This window comes from Bubalus bubalis, chromosome 6, assembly GCF_019923935.1.
Source record: "Bubalus bubalis isolate 160015118507 breed Murrah chromosome 6, NDDB_SH_1, whole genome shotgun sequence".
NCBI lineage: Eukaryota > Metazoa > Chordata > Mammalia > Artiodactyla > Bovidae > Bubalus > Bubalus bubalis.
In genome coordinates this window covers 54,889,473-54,910,624 of record NC_059162.1, presented here as the reverse complement: position 1 = coordinate 54,910,624, position 21,152 = coordinate 54,889,473, and the positions used below count along the sequence as shown (strand labels likewise).

The 21,152-nt window shown below is 35.4% G+C and overlaps 1 protein-coding gene across 2 annotated transcripts in view; it reads left to right on the top strand.

Moving 5' to 3' along the window:
- The window catches only part of PKN2 (protein kinase N2), a 133,233-nt gene that overhangs the window by 56,090 nt on the left and 55,991 nt on the right, over positions 1 to 21,152 (top strand). For both annotated transcript variants that reach the window (XM_025288336.3, XM_025288335.3), the window contains exon 3: positions 13,567 to 13,721. In XM_025288336.3, coding sequence (XP_025144121.2) covers positions 13,567 to 13,721 — 155 coding nt within the window. The remainder of the gene's footprint in view (positions 1 to 13,566; positions 13,722 to 21,152) is intronic.

Genomic DNA, 21,152 nt, shown 5'->3' with positions numbered 1-21,152 from the left:
TTGAATTATAGTTTTCTCTGGGTATATGCCCCGGAGTGGAATTGCTAGATCATGTGGTTCTTCTATTTTTAGTTTTTGAGGACTTTCCATACTGTTCTCCATAGTGGCTGTATCAGTTTACATTCCCACAAGTAGTGTAAGAGGGTTCCTTTTCTCCACACTCTCTCCAGCATTTATTGTTTGTAGATTTTTTTAACGATGGCCAGGTATATCACCAGTGTCAGGTGATATACCTCATTGTAGTTTTGATTTCCATTTCTCTAATAATGAATGATGTTGAACATCTTTTCATGTGTTAGCCATCTGTATCTTTGTCTTCTTTGGAGAAATGTCTAGGTCTTCCGCCCATTTTTTGATTGGGTTGTTTGTTTTTTTGAAATTGACCTGCATGAGCTGCTTGTATATTTTGGAAATCAATCCTCTGTCAGTTGCTTTGTTTGCAACTATTTTCTTCCATTCTGAGGGTTATCTTTTTGTCTTATTTATGGTTTTCTTTGCTGTGCTCAAAATTCTCCAAGCCAGGCTTCAACAGTACATGAAATGTGAACTTCCACATGTTCAAGCTCATTTTAGAAAAGGCAGAGGAACCAGAGATTCAATTGCCAACATCCGCTGGATCATTGAAAAAGCAAGAGAGTTCCAGAAAGGCATCTATTTCTGTTTTATTGACTATGCCAAAGCCTTTGACTGTGTGGATCACCACAAACTGTGGAAAATTCTTCAAGAGATGGGAATATCAGACCACCTGACCTGCCTCTTGAGAAATCTGAATGCAGGTCAGGAAGCAACAGTTAGTACTGGCCATGGAACAACAGACTGGTTCCAAATAGGAAAAGGAGTCCATCAAGGCTGTATATTGTCACCCTGCTTATTTAACTTATATGCAGAGTACATCATGAGAAATGCTGGGCTGGAAGAAGCACAAGCTGGAATCAAGATTGCAGGAGAACTATCAATCACCTCAGATATGCAGATGACACCACCCTTATGGCAGAAAGCTAAGAGGAACTAAAGAGCCTCTTGATGAAAGTGAAAGAGGAGAGTGAAAAGTTGGCTTAAAGCTCAACCTTCAGAAAACGAAGATCATGGCATCTGGTCCCATCACTTCATGGCAAATAGGTGGGGAAACAGTGTCAGACTTTATTTTTTTGGGCTCCTAAATCACTGCAGATGGTGAATGCAGCCATGAAATTAAAAGATGCTTACTCCTTGGAAGAAAAGTTATGAGCAACCTAGACAGGATATTAAAAAGCAGAGACATTAGTTTGCTGACAAAGGTCCATCTAGTCAAAACTATGGTTTTTCCAGTAGTCATGTATGAATCTGAGAGTTGGACTGTAAAGAAAGCTGAGTGCTGAACAATTGATGCTTTAGAACTGCGGTATTGGAGAAGACTCTTGAGAATCCCTTGGACTGCAAGGAGATCCAACCAGTCCCTTCTAAAGGAAATCAGTCCAGAATATTCATTGGCAGAACTGATGTTGAAGCTAAAACTCCAATACTTTGGCCACCTGATGCGAAGAACTGACTCATTTAAAAAGACCCTGATGCTGGGAAAGATTGAAGGTGGTTGGAGAAGGGGATGACAAAGGATGAGATGGTTGGATGGCATCACTGACTCAATGGACATGAGTTTGAGTAAACTCCGGGAGTTAGTGATGGACCAGGAGGCCTGGCGTGCTGCAGTCCATGGGGTTGCAAAGAATCGGACACAACTGAGCAACTGAACTGAACTGAACTTGGCTGTTCAAAAGATTAAGTTTAGTTAGGTCCCATTTGTTTATTTTTATTTTTGTTACTCTAAAAGGTGTGTCAAAAAAGATGTTGCTGAAATTTATGTCAAAGTGTGTTGTGCCTATGTTTTTCTCTTAAGAGTTTTACAGGATCTGACCTGTAATCCACAATCCTATCCATGCTGTTTTTGTAAAATACTAAGAAAGTTCAATTAAAGGTTGTAGTAGTTATAAATTATTTCAGCAAAATTACTTCAGTTGAGTGACATCTGACAAAGGTCACCCTGAGTACACAGAAATCTTGATTAAGATCCATTAATAACTAATGAGCATTTATTATAATCTGGACAGTTTCCAGATGACTGTATATGGTAAGCATATCTGTTTAAACAAGAAAGCTGCATCTGGAGGGAAATAACACAGTTAACATGATTGTAACACAGGTCAAGAATCTGGAGCAGCTTATTTTAAAAATCAGTGTATAAGTAAAAACCAAAATGTTGACCAGTGAATGGTAACTAAGAGACATAGATTGTCTTTGTGAGAGTGGTAAATAAATAGGAAGATAGTGCTTCAGTATATTACTGCTTTTATTAATTTAGATTTGGCTAGATTTACTTCAATTATATTCAATTATATTTCCTCTTATTTTAAAAAAATTAAATAAATAGTTTTGTTCCCTAAACAGACATCCTGGCTATAGAAGACAGCATTATGAATATTGAGCATTGGGAGTCAGCTAGGTGTCAAGACCATAGTTTGTATAATCCAAGGTCTCATTCCAGCTGGGCCATCATGTATTTATGTGGTTGTATACCACTTGTAGTGGTACAGCCTCTCCAGGCCTTGTTTCTCATTCATAAAACAAAGAAAATACAGACTATGCTCTTTCTATGGTGTTTGGTGAACAGGGGTTTTAATAGCCTAAGAAAAGGTCAAGTATGAGGCATTTAATTGTTGTTCTTTAGTAACTAAGTCATGTCCAACTCCACAACCCCATGGAGTGTAGCTTGCCAGGCTCCTCTGTCCATGGGATTTCCCAGGCAATAATATTGGAGTGGGTTGCCATTTCCTTCTCCAGGGGGATCTTCCCAACTCAAGAGATCGAATCTGTGTCTCTTGCATTGCAGGCCGATTCTTTACCACTGAGCCACCAAGAAAGTCCATGAGACAGTTAAGCTTTTCTAAATCTGAACATGAAACCTGTATTGGCATGTAAGTAAAATCTGAGGAAACTTTCCTGAGGCTGGGAAGTAAAGATTCAGTTACAATACTAACCTCCAAGAAAATCAAGGGAACAGTTTAAGGCTGAGCCTTAGTTAGGAGTCTTCTATGGATGAGGACTGCTCCTGTGTTCTAGAACTCTTAACTCATTTTGAAAGCCAACCGCTCAGTTGTGGATTTAGAGAAAATACTAAAAGCACCAGAAACAGTATATCTGTTGCTCTATACGTTGTTGGGGAAACTACTAGCAAATTCCATTTTTACTCATCTTTCTGCCCTTGGAAAATGTTATCCCTAAGGAGAATAACAAGAATAACTAGAGAATTGGAAAAAACATATACTTCTGGTTCACTGACTAAGCTAAAGCCTTTGAATGTGTGGATCACAACGAACTGGAATATTCTTCAAGAGATGGGGATAGCAGACCACCTTACCTGCCTCCTGAGAAACCTGTATGCAGGACAAGAAGCAGCAGTTAGAACTGGACATGGAACAATGGACTGGTTCAAAATTGGGAAAGGAGTACGTCAAGGCTGTATTAATGTCACCCTGCTTATTTAACTTATATGCAGAGTACATCATCCGAAATGCTGGGCTAGATGAATCGCAAGCTAGAATCACAATTGCTGGAGAAATATCAACAACCTCAGATATGCAGATGATACCACTTTAATGGCAGAAAGGGAAGAGGAACTAAGGAACCTCTTGATGAAAGTGAAAGAGGAGAGTGAAAAAGTTGGCTTAAAACTCAACATTCAGAAAACTAAGATCATGGCCTCCAGTCCCATCACTTCATGGCAAATAGATGGGGAAACAATGGAAAAAGTGACAGACATTTTTTTCTTGGGCTCCAAAATCACTGCAGATGGTGACTGCAGCCATGAAAATAAAAGACGCTTGCTCCTTGGAAGAATAGGTATGTCAAACCTAGACTGTTTTAAAAAGCAGAGACGTCGCTTTGCTGACAAAGACCCATATAGTCAAAGCAGTGGTTTTTCCAGCAGTCAAGTATGGATGTAAGAATTGGACTGTAAACAAGACTGAGTGCTGAAGAATTAAACTGTGGTGCTGGAGAAGACTCTTGAGAGTCCTTGGACAGCAAGGAAAGCAAACCAGTCAATCCTAAAAGATTAATCAACCCTGAATATACTCATTGGAAGGACTGATGCTGAAGCTGAAGCTCAGATACTTTGGCCACATGATGCAAAGAACTGACTCATTGGAAAAGACCCTGATGCTTGGAAAAATTGACGGCAAGAGGAGAAGGGTGTGACAGAGGATGATAATGTTGGATAGCATCACTGACTCAATGGACATGAGTTTGAGCAAACTCAGGGAGATAGTGGTGGACAGAGTGGCCTAGTGTGCTGCGATCCATGGGGTCGCAAAGAGTTGGACGCAATTTGGCAGCTGAACAGCAACAAGGAGCTTTTAACCATGTCGTATTTTCTGCTGACTTCTAGAGTGGTATTTCAAACCAAGATGGATTTTCTGGGCTTCATCTGAGAATTTATAGCCTTATTACCTTTTGGATAATTACCTGAATATAGGTATTATCCTACTGACTTTGCCTTTTGTCATGTTTAAAGTTGAACTCTTCTTTTCTGGAACACTGCCTCTAAATCTTTCCCTTTTGTTTTCTGCCTTGTTAATGGCATGGGCCCCATAATCTATAAATGAAATCTGACATTTACTATAGATTTCTTTCTCTCTTTTCTACTTTCAGTCTTCAGTGTAAGTCATTTCACCAAGCCTGTAGATTCTACCTCTGACATAGGTCTCGAATTTGTATTCTCAATCCTCACTGCTAAAGCCTCCAAGTTCAGGTTTAATCCAACCTAAACAGTGCTACCAGTAATTTTTACTTAGTATTCAGTTTTGATCCTGTTACTTTCTTGCTTTAAATCTCTCAATGACTCCATTCTTTACAGAATAGAGTACAAATTTGTAGCATTACAGAGATACCCTTCATATAATCTGGGCTCTGTCTCTTACTTCAATTCTGACGCTGTTCCTCCCAAATCTAATTATCCCATCTTTCCTCCTACCATTTATATTTGCTTTCTCTCTCTCTCTTTTTTTAATCTTTCTTCACGTGAGTTTGGGGTGTTTGTGTTTGTATGTGTGTGTGTATTGGTAGAATCTAGGTGGTGGGAATATGGGTGCTCACTACACAATTCTTTCAATTCTTCAGTATACTTGAAAATGTTAATGTATGCACACATATACTATTTAGAAATGGACATGCATACCCCTTTATGTACGTATATAGACTGTATCTTCTAAGCTGTCTGAGAAAAGGAATTTTTTTCTCAAGTCCTTTGCACAATACCTGAATATTTATGATGTAACTATTTCCCTGTGTTAAATTCCCTTTGTTCGAAATATCTAGTGTGGTTTCTCTTTGTCAACTAGACTCTTAGTGGTATACCTTCTTTCCATACCGTATAAGAAATTAAGAATAATTTCAGTCTACTTAACTCCACTTACGTGCTATCATCGTTCATATTCTAGTTCTATCATTGTATCTTCAATTCCATAAATTAGATTAATTATTATTTTATATAGTCATTGTTGGTTTACATTTATTTTCTTTGTACATCATTTCCTCATGCTTCTCAGACCTTCCTTCATTTTGTTTCTTTTTCTTCTTAAAGGTATAGACTTTAGAAAGATATTTTCTCTGGTATATCATTCTAGGTTGGAATTTAATTTCTATCAATAGCTGTAAACTATTATTTTATGTCTTCTGGATTGCCCTGTTGTTGAATAGGCAGCTGCCAGTCTAATACTTAAACTGTGCTGATATTCTGCCCTTTCTCCCTAGATGTTTTTAACAAGCTGTTTGTCTACAGTGTTCTGTATAATGGTATATGTTTCCTTTCATTTGATCTGCTTGGGATTTGTTGGGTTCCTGAATCTGAGATTTGTGTGTTTCATTGATTATGAGAAGTGCTTAACCCCTCTCCAATATTGCTCCTCCTCTATTCTCTCTTCTGTTTCATTTTGTTGCTCTAACTAGACGAATAGTAATTTCTTCAAGTCTTTGCCCATTTCTCTAATAATTTCTTTCTGCATGTCCAGTTTGGTCTTGACCATGTACATTATGTTTCTAATTCTGCTGTCCATCTATCTATATACATATATATATATTTTACTACTACAATTTATGCTTAGTTTTGTTAATCTTCGACAGTCTCTTGTTTTAGTCATTCTTTTGATATGTTTTTAATTTAACTTTACCTATAAAATATACTTTTTCACATTTTGTGCAACATAATGATAACAAATGAAATCTTTGCTATGCTACTCCTAGTTTTTTTTCTCACTCATGGTGAATTTCTTTTTCTGCCTGTACTTTGTGATTTCTAATTGTTGTACATTTTCACTGGAACTTTACCTGTGGGAATTATTTTAGTGCCTGGATTTAAAGTGCCTTCTTTCAAAAAGGATTTGCATTTGTTTCTGTAAGATGCCTGAAAGCATTAATCTGAAGCCAATTAAAATTCATGCTTAGTTTTGGCAGGGTCACATAGATAGTATGGTTTCCTGCGTCAAACCTGTATGAGAGCAATAGGAATTTTGTTTTTTGTTTTTTAAAGAATATCCATTTCCCTTCCCCCTAGTCACCCCAAGCCAAAGGCAAGTCAATAAATTCAGCTGTTATGGATGACAACTTTTGAGGTTCCTGTCTTTAATCATGTTTTTCCTGGTCTGACTGACTACTTTGTAAGAGTCCTTAGGCCTTTTCTTGAACTCTTATTAAAATCCAAGCTTTACTTCACTAGGATGATGAGAACCCAATAAGTACTTTTGTTCAGAAAAGCAAAACCATTCTCAGAAGCACAAAGGTACAAACGTCGCTTATATCTGTCCTGGAATTCTGTCACATGCACCATGAATGCACTGCCTCCTCCCTAGCCCCCAAGTGCAAGTAAGTCTGAGAAATCTTGCTTTTTTGTTTTTATTTTCCCCTTAATAAGCTGCCTCTTATTTTAAGCATGAAAGAAGGAGATTACACATGGAGTATTAAGTTAGTCAACCTACCTTGTCAGGTACTTAAAGACTTCAAATATTTCCTAGCTAATTTATTTGAGGTGTTTTGTAGCACTGTGATTTTTTTTTATAACTGTTATCTCTTCTAGAGTTATTTTTGTGGAATTATAATTTCCTAGAATGTTTTCCAAAGCTATCATACACAAAAAAAGACAGTTACAGGCCAATATCACTGATGAATATAGACACTAAAATCCTCAATAAAATACTAGCAAACCAAATCCAGCAATACATTAAAAGAATCATACACAACGATCAAGTGGGATTTAGCCTAGGGAAGCAAGGGTTTTTCAGTATACACAAGTCAATCAGTGTGATACACAACATTAACAAATTGAAGAAAAAAACTGTATGATCATCTCAATGGATGCAGAAAAGACTTTTAATAAAATTCAACATCCTTTTATGATAAAAATTCTCCAGAAAATGAAGATAGAGAGAACATACTTAAACATAGTAAAGGCTATATATGGCAGTCCCAGAGCTAACGTCATACTCAGTGGTGAAATGTAGAAAGCACTTCCTCCAAGGCCAGAAATAAGACAAAATTCTCACCGCTTTTATTTAACATCATTTAGGAAGTCCTGCTGCTGCTGCTGCTAAGTCACTTCAGTCGTGTCTTACTCTGTGCAGCCTCATAGATGGCAGCCCACCAGGCTCCACCGTCCCTGAGATCCTAGCCACAGCAATCAGAGGGAGAAAAAAAAAAAAAGGAGTCCAAATTGGAAAGGAAGAAGTAAAACTGTCACTGTTTCCACATGACATTGTGCTATACATAGGAAATCCTAAAGATGCCACCTAAAGATGCTTATCGATGAATTCAGTAAATTTGCAGGATATACAATTAATATACAGAGATCTATTGCATTTCTATACATTCACAAAAGAAATCAGAAAGATAAATTAAGGAAACAGTCCCATTTACCATTGTATCAAAAAGAATAACTAAGGAGGCAAAAGACCTGTATTCCAAAAACTATAAAATTCTGATGAAAGAAATTGAAGATGATACAGATAGAAAGATATATCCTGTTCTTGGATTGGAAGAATCATTATTGTTAAAATGACCATATTACTCAAGGTAATCTACAGATCAGTGCAATCTCTTATCAAAATACCAATAACATTTTTCTCTGAACTAAAACAATTTTAGAATTTATATAGAAACACAAAAGTCCCTGAATAGCCAAAACAATCTTGACAAAGAACAGAGCTGTAGGAATCAAGCTCCTTGACTTCAGACTATACTGCAAAGCTACAGTTATCAAAGCAGTATGGTACTGGCAAAAAATCAAGGGAATAGGCTAGAAAGCCCAGAAATAAACCCATATTCTTATGGTCAATTAATCTATGACAAAGGAGGCAAGAATATACAATGGAGAAAAGACAGTCTCTTCAGCAAGTGGTGCTGGAGAAACTGGACAGCTGCATATAAAAGAATGAAATTAAAACATTGTCTGTCGTCATGTACAAAAATAAATTCCGAATGAATTAAAGGCCTATTTAAATCCAAAAATGTTAAACTTCCAACAAGAAAACAGGCAGAACACTCTTTGACATAAATCATGGCGATTATTTTTTTGAACCCTCTTCTAAAGTAAAGGAAATAAAAGCAAAAATAAACAGATGAGATCTAACTAAAAAGCTTTTGCACAGCAGAGGAAACCATTGATAAAACAAAAAATGTATTGAATGGGAGGAAATGTTTTCAAATGATACAACTAATAAAGGATTAATATGTAAACAGCTCATACAGCTCAATGCTTTTTAAAAATTTTTAAAATAGCCCAAAGAAATCAATAGACACTTAGCCAAAGAAGAAATGCAGATGGCCAACAGGCACATGAACAGATACTCATTATTGCTAATCATCAGAGGAATGCAAATCAAAACCACAAAGAGGTATTGCCTCACATCTGTCAGAATGGCTATCATCAAAAAGCCTATAAAAAAACAAATGTCTGCAAGGAGATGGAGAAAAGGGAATCCTTGTACACTGTTGATGGTAATGTAAATTGGTGGAACCACTGTGGAAAAAAGTATGGAGATTTCTCAGAAATAATATGACTCAGTAATTCCACTCCTGGGTATATATCCAAAAAAAACCCAAACCACCAATTCAAAAAAAATGCATGCACCGCAATGTTCATAGCAGCATTGTTTATAATAGCCAAAGTATGGAAACGACCTAAGTGTCTATTCTCTGATGATAAAGAAGCTGTGGTGTGTATGTGTGTGTGTGTGTATATATAATGGAATACTACTCAGCCATAAAAAGAACAATTTTGCCATTGTAGTCATATGGATGGACTTGGAGGAGGACATTGTGCCAATGAAATAAGTCAGAAAGATAAATACTATATGATACTGCTTATATATGGAATTTAGAAAGTATGACAAATGAATATAACATAAAATAAGCAAAGTTGTTGCTAACAGAGAACAAGCTAGTGGTTACCAGAGAGGAGAGGAAAGTTGGGGGAGGGCAGTGTGGGAGAGTGAGGTACAAACTATTGAGTGTAAGATAAACTCAAGGATGTATAATACAACGCTAGTAATTACAAATATTTTGTAATAACTGTAAATGAAAAGTAACCTTTAAAAATTGTATAAAAGTTTAAAAAAATTTTAACAAATAAACTAGAGAAAGCAGGTTGAAAGAGAAAACAGCTAAAATCTAAAGAATACAGCACAGTGTTTTTCTAACCTCTAAATGAGTAAAAAGTGGGCTTTATAAAACAAGACATTTCTAAAGTTGAATTTCTGATTGGCTTATGTATACTTGTGACTTTTGCAAATTACTTAGCCTCTCTGAGTATGCTTTTTTATTTGTAAAATGAGGTTATATTACAAAATTTGTGAATTCCTTTGGAGATTAGATGGCAGAAATATCAGCTGCTTAACTGAGCCCTGACACGTAATTTTATTGAGCCCTACATTTTAGCCTAAGCACTATTCAGGATTTATCTTCACAGTAACACCCAATTTGTGGTTAGATAATTATAACACAGATATTAAGTATCTGATTAAGATCACACCAATAAGTAACAGTCACAGGATTTTAACTCAGACATTCTGACCTCAAGAGCCCAGACTCTTAACCATTGTGTTCTTTTTTTTTTTTTTAATTTTATTTATTTATTGGCTGTGCTGGTTTTTTGTTGTTGGGTACGGGCTTTCTATAGTTGGGGCAAGTGAGGGCTAGCTACTCTTTGTCTTGGTGTATGGTCTTGTTGTGGAGCACAGGTTCAGTAGTTGTGGCACACAAGGCTTATTTTCCCTGTGGCATGTGGAATCTTCCCGGATCAGGGATCGAACCTGTGTCCTTTGCACTGATTGCTAAGCGGATTCTCAACCACTGAACTGTCAGGGAAGTCCTCCAGTGTGTTATTTCTTATGTTCTTAAAATTCTTTTAAAACTCAAGATGTAATTTTCCGTGGAAACAGTATTAGACATTATAATATACAAATTGACCAACTGATAGAATGAATGGCTATTTCAGTGTCTTGGACAACGTGCTTTAATGCGCGAGAATTTCTTATTTAGTATCTTTAATAGTTTATAATCTGGTTTCTATGTAAATGCTTCCAGAGACAAGGGATTTTATTACATTTTTAAGGTAAACCATTTAATTTTTAGATAACTCATAATATAAAGAATTTCTCTTTTTCTGTGATAAAAGTTTTGCTATCGCTACCTTTACCCATTGTTTCTAATTCTCTACCCTATGAGAAGATTGTGAAAGGACAGCTTCTTTCATAATTTTTAAAATGTTTAGGCAAAAATCATTTCTCTTTCTCACTGTAGACTAAACACCATCAAATATTTTATAAGCAATACATTTCCATACGTGTCTCTAATGAGGACCTTTTAACTCTGATTCATTCCAGTTCTTTTAAAAAATGTGCTTACTAGAAATTAACTTTATGTACCAGATTTTTTATAATTTTAAGTTTTTTCCAAGAGTCTTATATCATTTATATTTTAAAAAAGGGAAATGGAGGAGAAAACGTAATTGTTCACAAATCTGAATATACTTTTTAGTCATTACTGTAACGTGCATTTGATTTATGTATTCAGCAAACACTTGTACACTGACTAGTTCTAGTTAATGTTTATTGGATTTACTATGCACCCTGCCCTTTTCTAAGCTCTTTACACATAACATTTAGTCACAATAATTCTGTGGGGCAGAGGTCATTTTCACTATTTAACAGATGAGAAATATGAAGCACAGAGCTATTAGGTAATTTATCCCATATCTCATGGTTTGTACTAAATCTCAGGGCCCAAACTGAGATTCAGACCTAGGCACAACCTCTGAAGTGTGTGTGTATGGGTGTGTTTGTGTGTATAGTTATGTCTTAATCTAGGCTACTTTAACAAAATACCATAGGGACTTCCCCAGTGGTCTAGTGGATAACACTCCACACTACAAATGAAGGGGGGCCTGGGTTTGATCCCTGGCCAGGGAACTAAGATTACACATACCACAACTAAGCCTGTGAGCTGCAACTCCTGAGCCCACACACTGCAGCTAGAGAAGCCCTTGTGCAGCAACAAACACCCAATGAAGCCAAAATAAATAGTAAATAAAAATATAATAATAATTAAAGGAACTACTTCTTAGCAATTAAAAAAATAATTTAAACAAAATTTTAATTGTTTTAAATTCTTTTTGTTTAAAGAATTTAAACAAAATACCATAGACTATGGTATTTAAACAAAATACCATAAACTAGAAATTTGTTTCTCATGGTTCTGGAGGCTGAGAAGTCCAAGATTAAGGTGCCAACATGGAGTTACAATGATGGCCCTCTTCCTCGTTTGTAGACATCTTTTCACCATATCCTCACGTAACTAAGGGAGACTACCCTTATGACCTCATTACTCCTGAAAGCCTCACCTCCCAAGTTCTCTCACATTAGAGGTTCAACATATGAATTTTGGGGGTGAACAAACATTCTGTCCATATAAATATATTTAATAGTTCTTTTGTGTGCCTGAATAATTATCTACCTTTTATAGTAGTTTTAAGTGTATGTCACTTATTAAAAAAATCAACTTTTGGAGCAGTTCGTTTGTAATATGAGAATTCAGTAACAATAAAAACCATTCATGAATTTCAATCCTAGTTAATAACTCTGACTTTACCTATTTCCTGATGTGTAAAGCGTGCCTAATATCTGTCTCAAATGGTTGTTTTTCTTAAAGAATTAATATGCATGTATACACATATTTGTGTGTATAAATTATACTGTTAAATATGTAAGTATACACACAGAGTCTAGGACACTTGTTTACAAGACTTACAAACAGCTAAAAGGTAGCATAGCACAGCAATTATTAAGCTAGACTTTGGAACAGAACTGACTTACTAGCTGTATGACCTTGGGCAAGTTTCTTAACTTCCCTGTGCTGTAGTTTTTTTTCTGTAATATAGGTATAATACTTGTTACAGTGCGGTTATGAGGCCTAGTGAGTCAAGAAAGTCCTTAGATCAGGACTTACACCTTGTAAAGTAGCTATATAAATTATAAAATGATACTATTTTGTATCAGTATATAACATAGTATCTGTATTTTTGTAAGTTCATTAACTTGGTGTGGATAAAACACAAAATAGTGAACTTCAATATGAGGAATTTTAGATATGTGGTCAAATTATTAGATGTGTTTCAACAATAATGGATTACCAAGAATAATTAGAATGTTGTATTTGAAGTTTTTGTTTCTGTTTTTGTTTCCAAATAAAAGTACCATGGTATGCTTTATGAAAAGCAGTGGACTTAAATTTTTGGTCTTCCTACACCCCCTACCATCATAGTCGAAAATAAAATGTGAAGGCTTTATGCATACACTTAGATTATTACTTAATTAATGCTAGTATGATATATGAAGTACCCTTAGTCCTGTTTATAAGTAATTATTTTAGTAGAGTTTGTTTGAGAATGCTTTATTTTCTAACTAGTCATGTAATAAGTAGGAAATTTAGTTTAATTGTTGAACAGATTAGTCAAAATGATTTAATTATAAAGTAATTGTGCTAGTAAAACTTTGAACAGTGATTAAACTCAGCTTCAGACTCAGGATAGTCACTTCTATAGTATCCTTGGCAGGTGGTCCTACAACTCCACTTGAATATTTTTCTGATATATTCTCATATTATCTGTAAGCGTGAAAGTGAAGTTGCTCAGTCGTGTCCGACTCTTTGCGATCCCATGGACTGTAGTCTACCAGGCTTCTCTGTCCATGGGATTTTCCAGGCAAGATTACTGGAGTGGGTTGCCATTTCCTTCTCCAGGGGATCTTCCTGACCCAGGGATCAAACCCAGGTCTCCTGCATTGCAGGCAGATGCTTTACCCTCTGAGCCACCAGGGAAGCCCATATAATAAATTCTCATATTATCTGTAAGCATAAGGAGATTCTATTTAAATGACTTTAAGCTTATCTCAAACTTTATAATTCTTTATTCTTTGAAAATATTAACTTGCAATTTTAAGCAGCAATTCATCCTAGTAAATAATTTTTAATGTGCTGTTTGACTTACAGATTGCCCACGGACTCCAGATACTCCCAGTAGTGACTCTCGTTGTTCCACCAGCAATAATAGGTTGATGGCCTTACAAAAACAATTGGATATAGAACTTAAAGTAAAACAAGGTGCAGAGAACATGATACAGATGTATTCAAATGGATCCTCAAAGGTAAGTACAGTAAATAAATGTAGGCGTATACAGTTGATTCTCATTATTCACAGATTTCCCCATGTGTGATTTAGCCTACCTGATAAAATTTATTTGAAACCCAGAATCAGAATTTGTGGCACTTTCACAGTCATTTGTGGACAGGGTACAAAGGTATAAAAAATTTATCTGATGTGAATGTTCACAGTTGATGTGAACGAAATGATACTCTTCTTGTTTAAGCTCTTATACTGTAAACAAGTATCCTTTGCATGGTTTGTTTAGTACTACATTTCTTGCATTTTTTGCTTTTCATGATTTTACTGTTTAAGCACTGTATTAGGATTTCTGAAATCTTTTTAACCTCCAAATTTATAAGTATTGACAATAAAACAAGTTGGAAACTAAAGATTTCTAAAGTAATACTTTCTAAATTGCTCATTTCTACCAAAATCAATCAGTACAATTTTTTTAAGTAGAATTGTCTGAGTAAAGGGTGCAGAGGAACTGTCCACAGAAAACTGCAACTTTTCTGTAAATCTATAGTTGTTCTGTTAATAAAACAAAAAATTTATTTAAAAAGATTTAAGCTATAATGAGTTTTCCATCACTATATATAGATCTTTAGGAAAGAACAAATGAAAAGAGAAAACATTCTATTGTCAATGATTGGACTCATCTTTGGGTACTTTAAGGCATCTGGTATGGACATGTTACTCCTAATTGAAAACTAGTGTTATAGGGAGCACTTGTTATTAATGGGAGTGTGTCCTTTTTCTGAGATATAATGTGAAAGAGAAAATGTTAGGAACAACCAAACCAGTTTAACATGAAGGTCCTTTCCAATCTAAGGTTTTATAGTTTTATAATTTTCAAAAAGTTTTAGCAAGGTGGATTTATTATAAAATCCACCCTTTTACTTTCAGCTTATTTATTTTAAAGATTTTTGTCTCTGTGAATTAGTTTCTTCCATATTTTAATAGAGATTTCATAATTTCAGAATAAAAGTGAGTAGGAATTTTTTTTTTTTTTTTTTTTTTTTAAGTTTAGCAGGAATTTAAAATTGGGGGAAGAGAAGGGGACAGTGGGAGTCTTTGCTTGGAGACATGTACCTTACCTAGGTGTGTGTGTATATGTGTGTGTTTATGTTATAAATAAGATTTTTTTAAGCTTAATTGTGAAAATTAGTTTCATTATATGCCATATTTCAAAATAATTTTAAAATTATTTTTAGAGAAATGTATTATTCCTACTTGATATATTATTTACATGATTTAATACTTAATAGTATACTACTTCACTAACTTTGAACTTTTATTATGGAGTAGTAGAGTTGATTTTTCTGTGTTATTATTTTTAGTATTGATCATTAGTTTGGGTTTTTGTTTTTGTTTTTTTCCCACTTTTATCAAATGTTATTTTGGGCTTCCTTTTTAAAAAGCAAATATGGTGTTCTTGAAACTGTGAATGCACCATATTATGCTGAGTGTTTTGAAATGAAAACATTCTGGAGTAAACTTTTAACCTAGGGTTGATGGATTAGATTGAGAGATTGATGAATCCTTGAAGTTATAAGAAAATTGTAGCCTGCCAGGCTCCTATCTCCATGGGATTTTCCAGGCAAAGATACTGCAGTGGGTTGCCATTTCCTTCTTCAGGGGATCATCCTGACCCAGGGATTGAATCTGCATCTCCTGCATTGGCAGGTGGATTCTTTACCACTGAGCCACCAGAGAATCCCCAGTATTCTGATACATAAGATGAATCAGAGGATGAATAAGAGTGCCACAGGTTTCACCGTACTCTCAAAGTGGTTTGTAAGCAACACCCTCCCTTTCCCAAATTTAATAGATTTATGGATGTGTTAAAAGGAAAACATAACTTATAATAACCACAGGTTGAAAAATAAAGAGGCCTGTGAGTAGAACCTGATAAAACAAATGGATAATTTCCATTTGTTTTTAATTAGCCTTTTATTTTTAATTAGATTCATTAATTTGAGAAGGGGTCAAGTTCAATATCCAGAGCATATCAACAGCCATTATAGTCTCTGAGATAGGTCTGTGAGTTATTCTTGTCTAGATTTGGTTCTAATAGTAATAGTCATCAGTTCTAGCAGTTATTCTCAATGAAAAGCCATGACTTAATGGGGAAATATCTGAATCTCCAGAAAGGCACAATAAGACATTTTCTTTTTTCCTTTTCCCCCACTGAAAGAACTTTAAGCAATGAGGTATAGTGAGAGGTGTAGCTAGCATAAAGACAAACCAGGTTATAAGTACTTCGTACAAAATTAAGCAGTTGAAATTCTATCTTATAAGATGTGTTTAGCTGCTGAAAGACTTTTAGCAAAGAAAATACGTGTTCAGATTTAAAATTTAGATAGTTCACATCCATCTTCCTCAGACTTGAAAAATTAATGAGAGGGTCAAGTCTATAGACAGCAAGTTTAAGGAAGCTTTTGTAGTAGTTCAGGTTAAACATGCTTAAAGCCTCTTATAGCACCAGTAAAAAAAAAGAAGAAGACAGAGTCAAGCAGTTTTGGTAGAATAAATATTATGTGCTATCTGGATATGAGGAAGAAGGAAGAATCAAAGATAATTCTTAGATTGGTTATATGAACAGACTGATAAATGATATTATTCTTCACAAAGATAGGTGTTTCTTAATAAGGAGCAGATTTAGGGATAGGTATGATGAATTCAATTAGGCAGTAGATAGTCCCCTTCAGAATTTTGCTTATTCGATTCTGTGATACAGTTTTTACCCCTGTACATGTTAGAGCCTGTGTTGTCCTTTTGAAAGGTAAGTCAGGTATTTTCACATGCTTATTAAAAACCCTGCAGGGACTTTCTAGTAATTTTAGAACAAAATCTTACAAAAGAGTCCTTACTGTGATCTGCAAGTTCATACATGATTTACCCCTGGTTACCTTCCTACCTTATCTTCTAAAACTCTCTCATTCGCTCTCATTACACTCTAGCCATACTGGCGGCTTTACTGTCTTTTGGACATACCAAGCACACTTACCTCAGAGCCTTTGCATTTACTGTCTCTGCCTAGATAGCTCTTCTCCTAAGTACTTTCATGGCTTTCTCACTTCATTACAATCTGTGCTCATATGGTACCACTTCGAAAAGTTCTTCGTTACTATCCTATGTAAAATAGCACCCCCTGCCTCTCTTTATCCCTTTCACTGCCATCACCTCTACCTGAAGTAATAATTTACACAATTTCTTTATCTATTTTCAACATTAAAATGCAAATTCATGGCTCTTAAATAGTACATTGATTTTCAGAATAATTTCTGAGGGCTTGATAAGACATGTTGAAGAAATGTTCCCTGTTCTTATATTCAGATGACAGACCAAGGTGTTCATTATTATATATTGGATTGTTTCTAGCCTCTACCACTTTTGAAAAAAATGCTTCTACGTTTTTTCATTCTCTTTCATCATTGAAAGTACCTGACCATCTATCTAGGCCTTCCTTTCCCAGTCTTTTAAAACAGATAGCCAGTGGGAATTTGTATGACTCAGAAAACTCAAACAGGGGCTCTGTAATAACCTAGAGGGGTAGGATAGGGAGAGAGGTTCAAGAGGCAGGGGACATGTATATACCTATGGCAGATTCATGTTGCTTGGCAGAAACCAACAAAATTCTGTAAAGCAATTATCCTTCAGTAAAAAATAAAAATAAAGTTCACATATTCCAATCTTATATATACCAAGGGAACATTTCATGCAAAAAAGGACAGAAATGGTATGGACCTAACAGAATCAGAAATATTAAGAAGAGGTGGCAAGAATACACAGAAGAACTATTCAAAAAAGATCTTCACAACCCAGGTAATCATGATGGTATGATCACTCACCTAGAGCCAGACATCCTGGAATGCGAAGTCAAGTGGGCCTTAGGAAGCATCACTACAAACAAAGCTAGTGGAGGTAATGGAATTCCAGTTGAGCTATTTCAAATCCTAAAAGATGATGCTTTGAAAGTGCTGCACCCAATATGCCAGCAAATTTGGAAAACTGAACAATGGCCACAGGACTGGAAAAGGTCAGTTTTCATTAGAATCCCAAAGAAAGGCAGTGCCAAAAAAGGTTCAAACTACCGCACAATTGCACTCATCTCACACACTAGTAAAATAACGCTCAAAATTCTCCAAGCTAGGCTTCAACAGTACGTGAACTGTGAATTACAGATATTCAGGCTGGTTTTAGAAAAGACAGAGGAACCAGAGATCAAATGCCAACATCCACTGGATCATCAAAAAAGCAAGATGGTTCCAGAAAAACATCTATTTCTGCTTTATTGACTAGGCCAAAGCCTTCGACTGTGTGGATCACCACAAACTGGAAAATTCTTCAAGAGATGGGAATACCAGACCACCTGACCTGCCTCTTGAGAAACCTGTATGTAGGTCAGGAAGCCTCAGTTAGAACTGGACATGGAACAACAAACTGGTTCCAAATAGGAAAAGGAGTACGTCAAGGCTGTATAATGTCACCCTGCTTATTTAACTTCTATGCAGAGTACATCATGAAAAACGCTGTGCTGGATGAAGCACAAGCTGGAATCAAGATTCCCAGGAGAAATATCAATCACCTCAGATATGCAGATGACACCACCCTTATGGCAGAAAGTGAAGAGGAACTAAAGAGCCTCTTGATGAAAGTGAAAGAGGAGAGTGAAAAAGCTGGCTTAAAGCTCAAAATTTGGAAAACTAAGATCATGGCATCTGGTCCCATCACTTCACGGCAAATAGATGGAGAAACAGTGGAAACAGTGTCAGACTTTATTTTTCTGGGCTCCAAAATCACTGCAGATGGTGATTGCAGCCATGAAATAAAAAGACACTTATTCCTTGGAAGGAAAGTTATGACCAAGCTAGACAACATGTTAAAAAGCAGAGACATTACTTTTGTCAACAGAAGTTCGTCTGTTGAAGGCTATGGTTTTTCCAGTGGTCATGTATGGATGTGAGAGTTGGACTATAAAGAAAGCTGAGTGCCAAAGAATAGATGCTTTTGAACTGTGGTGTTGGAGAAGACTCTTGAGAGTCCTTTGTAGAATGTAGAATGCTAATTACTAATAGTCAACTATTTTATCTAGTCTGTTAGGCTGTGTGCTCAGTCACATCTGACTCTTTGCAGCCCCATGGACTGTAGCCCACCAGGCTCCTCTGTTTATGAGATTCTCCAGGGAAGAATACTGGAACAGGTTGCCATTTCATTTCCTTCTCCAGGGGATCTTCCCGACACAGGAATCAAACTCACATCTCTTGCATCTTCTGCATTGGCAGGCAGATTCTTACAACTAGCACCACGTGGTCTGTTAGGTTGAACCAAATGAAATTGCTATTTGTTTAGTTAAAATCAGTCAGATATTGGCATGTTCTTATGGTTCAACCTATTTATATAAAATTTTTCTCATAATCTTAGGATAAAAATCAATATTTTTGTAATGTATAAACCAAGTCTTATGCTTTGGATCTTGCTTTTCTCTTGCCTTGAATGTATTAGGTGCTCAGTAAATAAGTCCATTGAATGCCTGAGAAAATACAACTGATAGTAAAAATTCATTGAATGCTGGAAAGCTTTAGATTGACATTCAGTAACTGTCAATTGCCTGTGATAGGTAACATCCGATATCACTTTTAAAAACCTTTTTCACACTTTAGCATCTGTGCAGATCTTTCAGAAGTCCATGTGGAAAAATCATTTACCTTTTCAAATGAAATACAAATACTTCTCTTTGCGTGTTAAATTAAAATAGTTAAGAAGGGTATTTCTAAACAAGTAAATGACAGAACTACTGTTTACAGATAGTGATAAAAGTAGTAAGAGGAAGAGCTTATTTGAAAAGCATAGTATTTTAAAAACACTTTACTTAATATTTATACTTTTACATTAGAACTTCATTAAAATAATATAATTAATCATTGTTTTTATTCCTCTAAAAGACAACGTTTTAATGGCAATCATGCTAGGCATATAATTTTAGTTTTATCTAATGCTTACAGCAGCTCTCTATTGTAGAGAATGGTATTCCTATTTACATGATTTCTTTAGGAAACCTATATATCCCATTAAATTAGAAGTTTTGAAGTATTAATATTTCTATTATTTTAATCTGGTCTCAAAGAAATAGAAAAGTTATTTCGAATCTTTAGTCTGATTTTCCTCCTGGATAACAGAAGGAAATTTTAAAGTTTTTTCATTTTAAACTTGGAAGATTAATATGTATATTCATAAAAGCATATATAATGAGTCATAGACAGCAATTAGATTCAAACTAGTGTCCTTAATGGTAAAGCATAGTTTTAAAAAAGTATAGTGTGTGTGTGCACGTGCATGCATGCACAGATACACACACACACACACTTCATGTAAATGAATATTTAAAGGACTTAGTAAACTATTTAAGCCCAACTCCTTGATGTGAAATCTGAATATTTTATTTAATAAACAACAAAATCTGACCAGATGCTCGTTCCTAAATTATTAACTATAGGAATAGGAGAGAAATGAAAGAAAAATTCATATATTTGCTAATTGCTTTTGCCTTCAGTGCATGTTAACCTAGTTTGGTGTTTAATGTGATACATTTTTCACTTCACTTTTTTTTTCCTTATATATATTGTCTCTCCCATCATAAATATCTCCATCCTCCCCTTTATTCAGTGTCATGATATATTGTGTGTGTTTGATTTATTGAAATGATGCTGCACATCTGATGCCTGTCTCTTAGCTTCTAGTATTTTCAAATTAATACAGACTGCCTTAGTAGAGATGCATAAACAATATGAAAAAATTGGTCTTTCCTATGATTGAGTGCTTTCTAACTTGATGCTTAGTTGTATTTATCATTCCTTTTTTTTTTCTTGTAGATTGAAGCATACTAGACTTTGACAGCTAATATAACTAACTAGGAGATGGCATTAACTTCTGTTACTTGTCTCATGACTTTAAAAAAAAAAAAAAGAAACCCTATATTGGTTACTGTGGCTGCTGTAATCAGTTAACAAATTCATTGGCTTAAAACAACTCAACTTTATTATGTTACAGTTTTATAATTGAGAAATTGGAAATGGATTTCACATTCTGGAGTATGTAGGAGAAAATTTGTTTCCTTGCCCTTTTTCGCTTCTGGAGGCTGCCATGTTCCTTGGCTCATGGCCCTATTCCTCTGTCTTTGAAGCCGAAAACAGTGGCTCCCGTTCTTCTCACATGACCTCCTCTTCTGTCTTCCTTTTCTACATTTAAGGACCCTTGTGATTACATTGGGCCCATCTGACTCTCTATTTTAAGATTGGGTGATTGACAGCCTCAGTTCCATCTGCTATCTTAATTCCCCTTTGACATATAAGGTAACAAATTCACAAAGTTTGGCGGATTGTCCCATGGACATCTTTATGTGGATTGTTATTTTGCATACCACAATTCC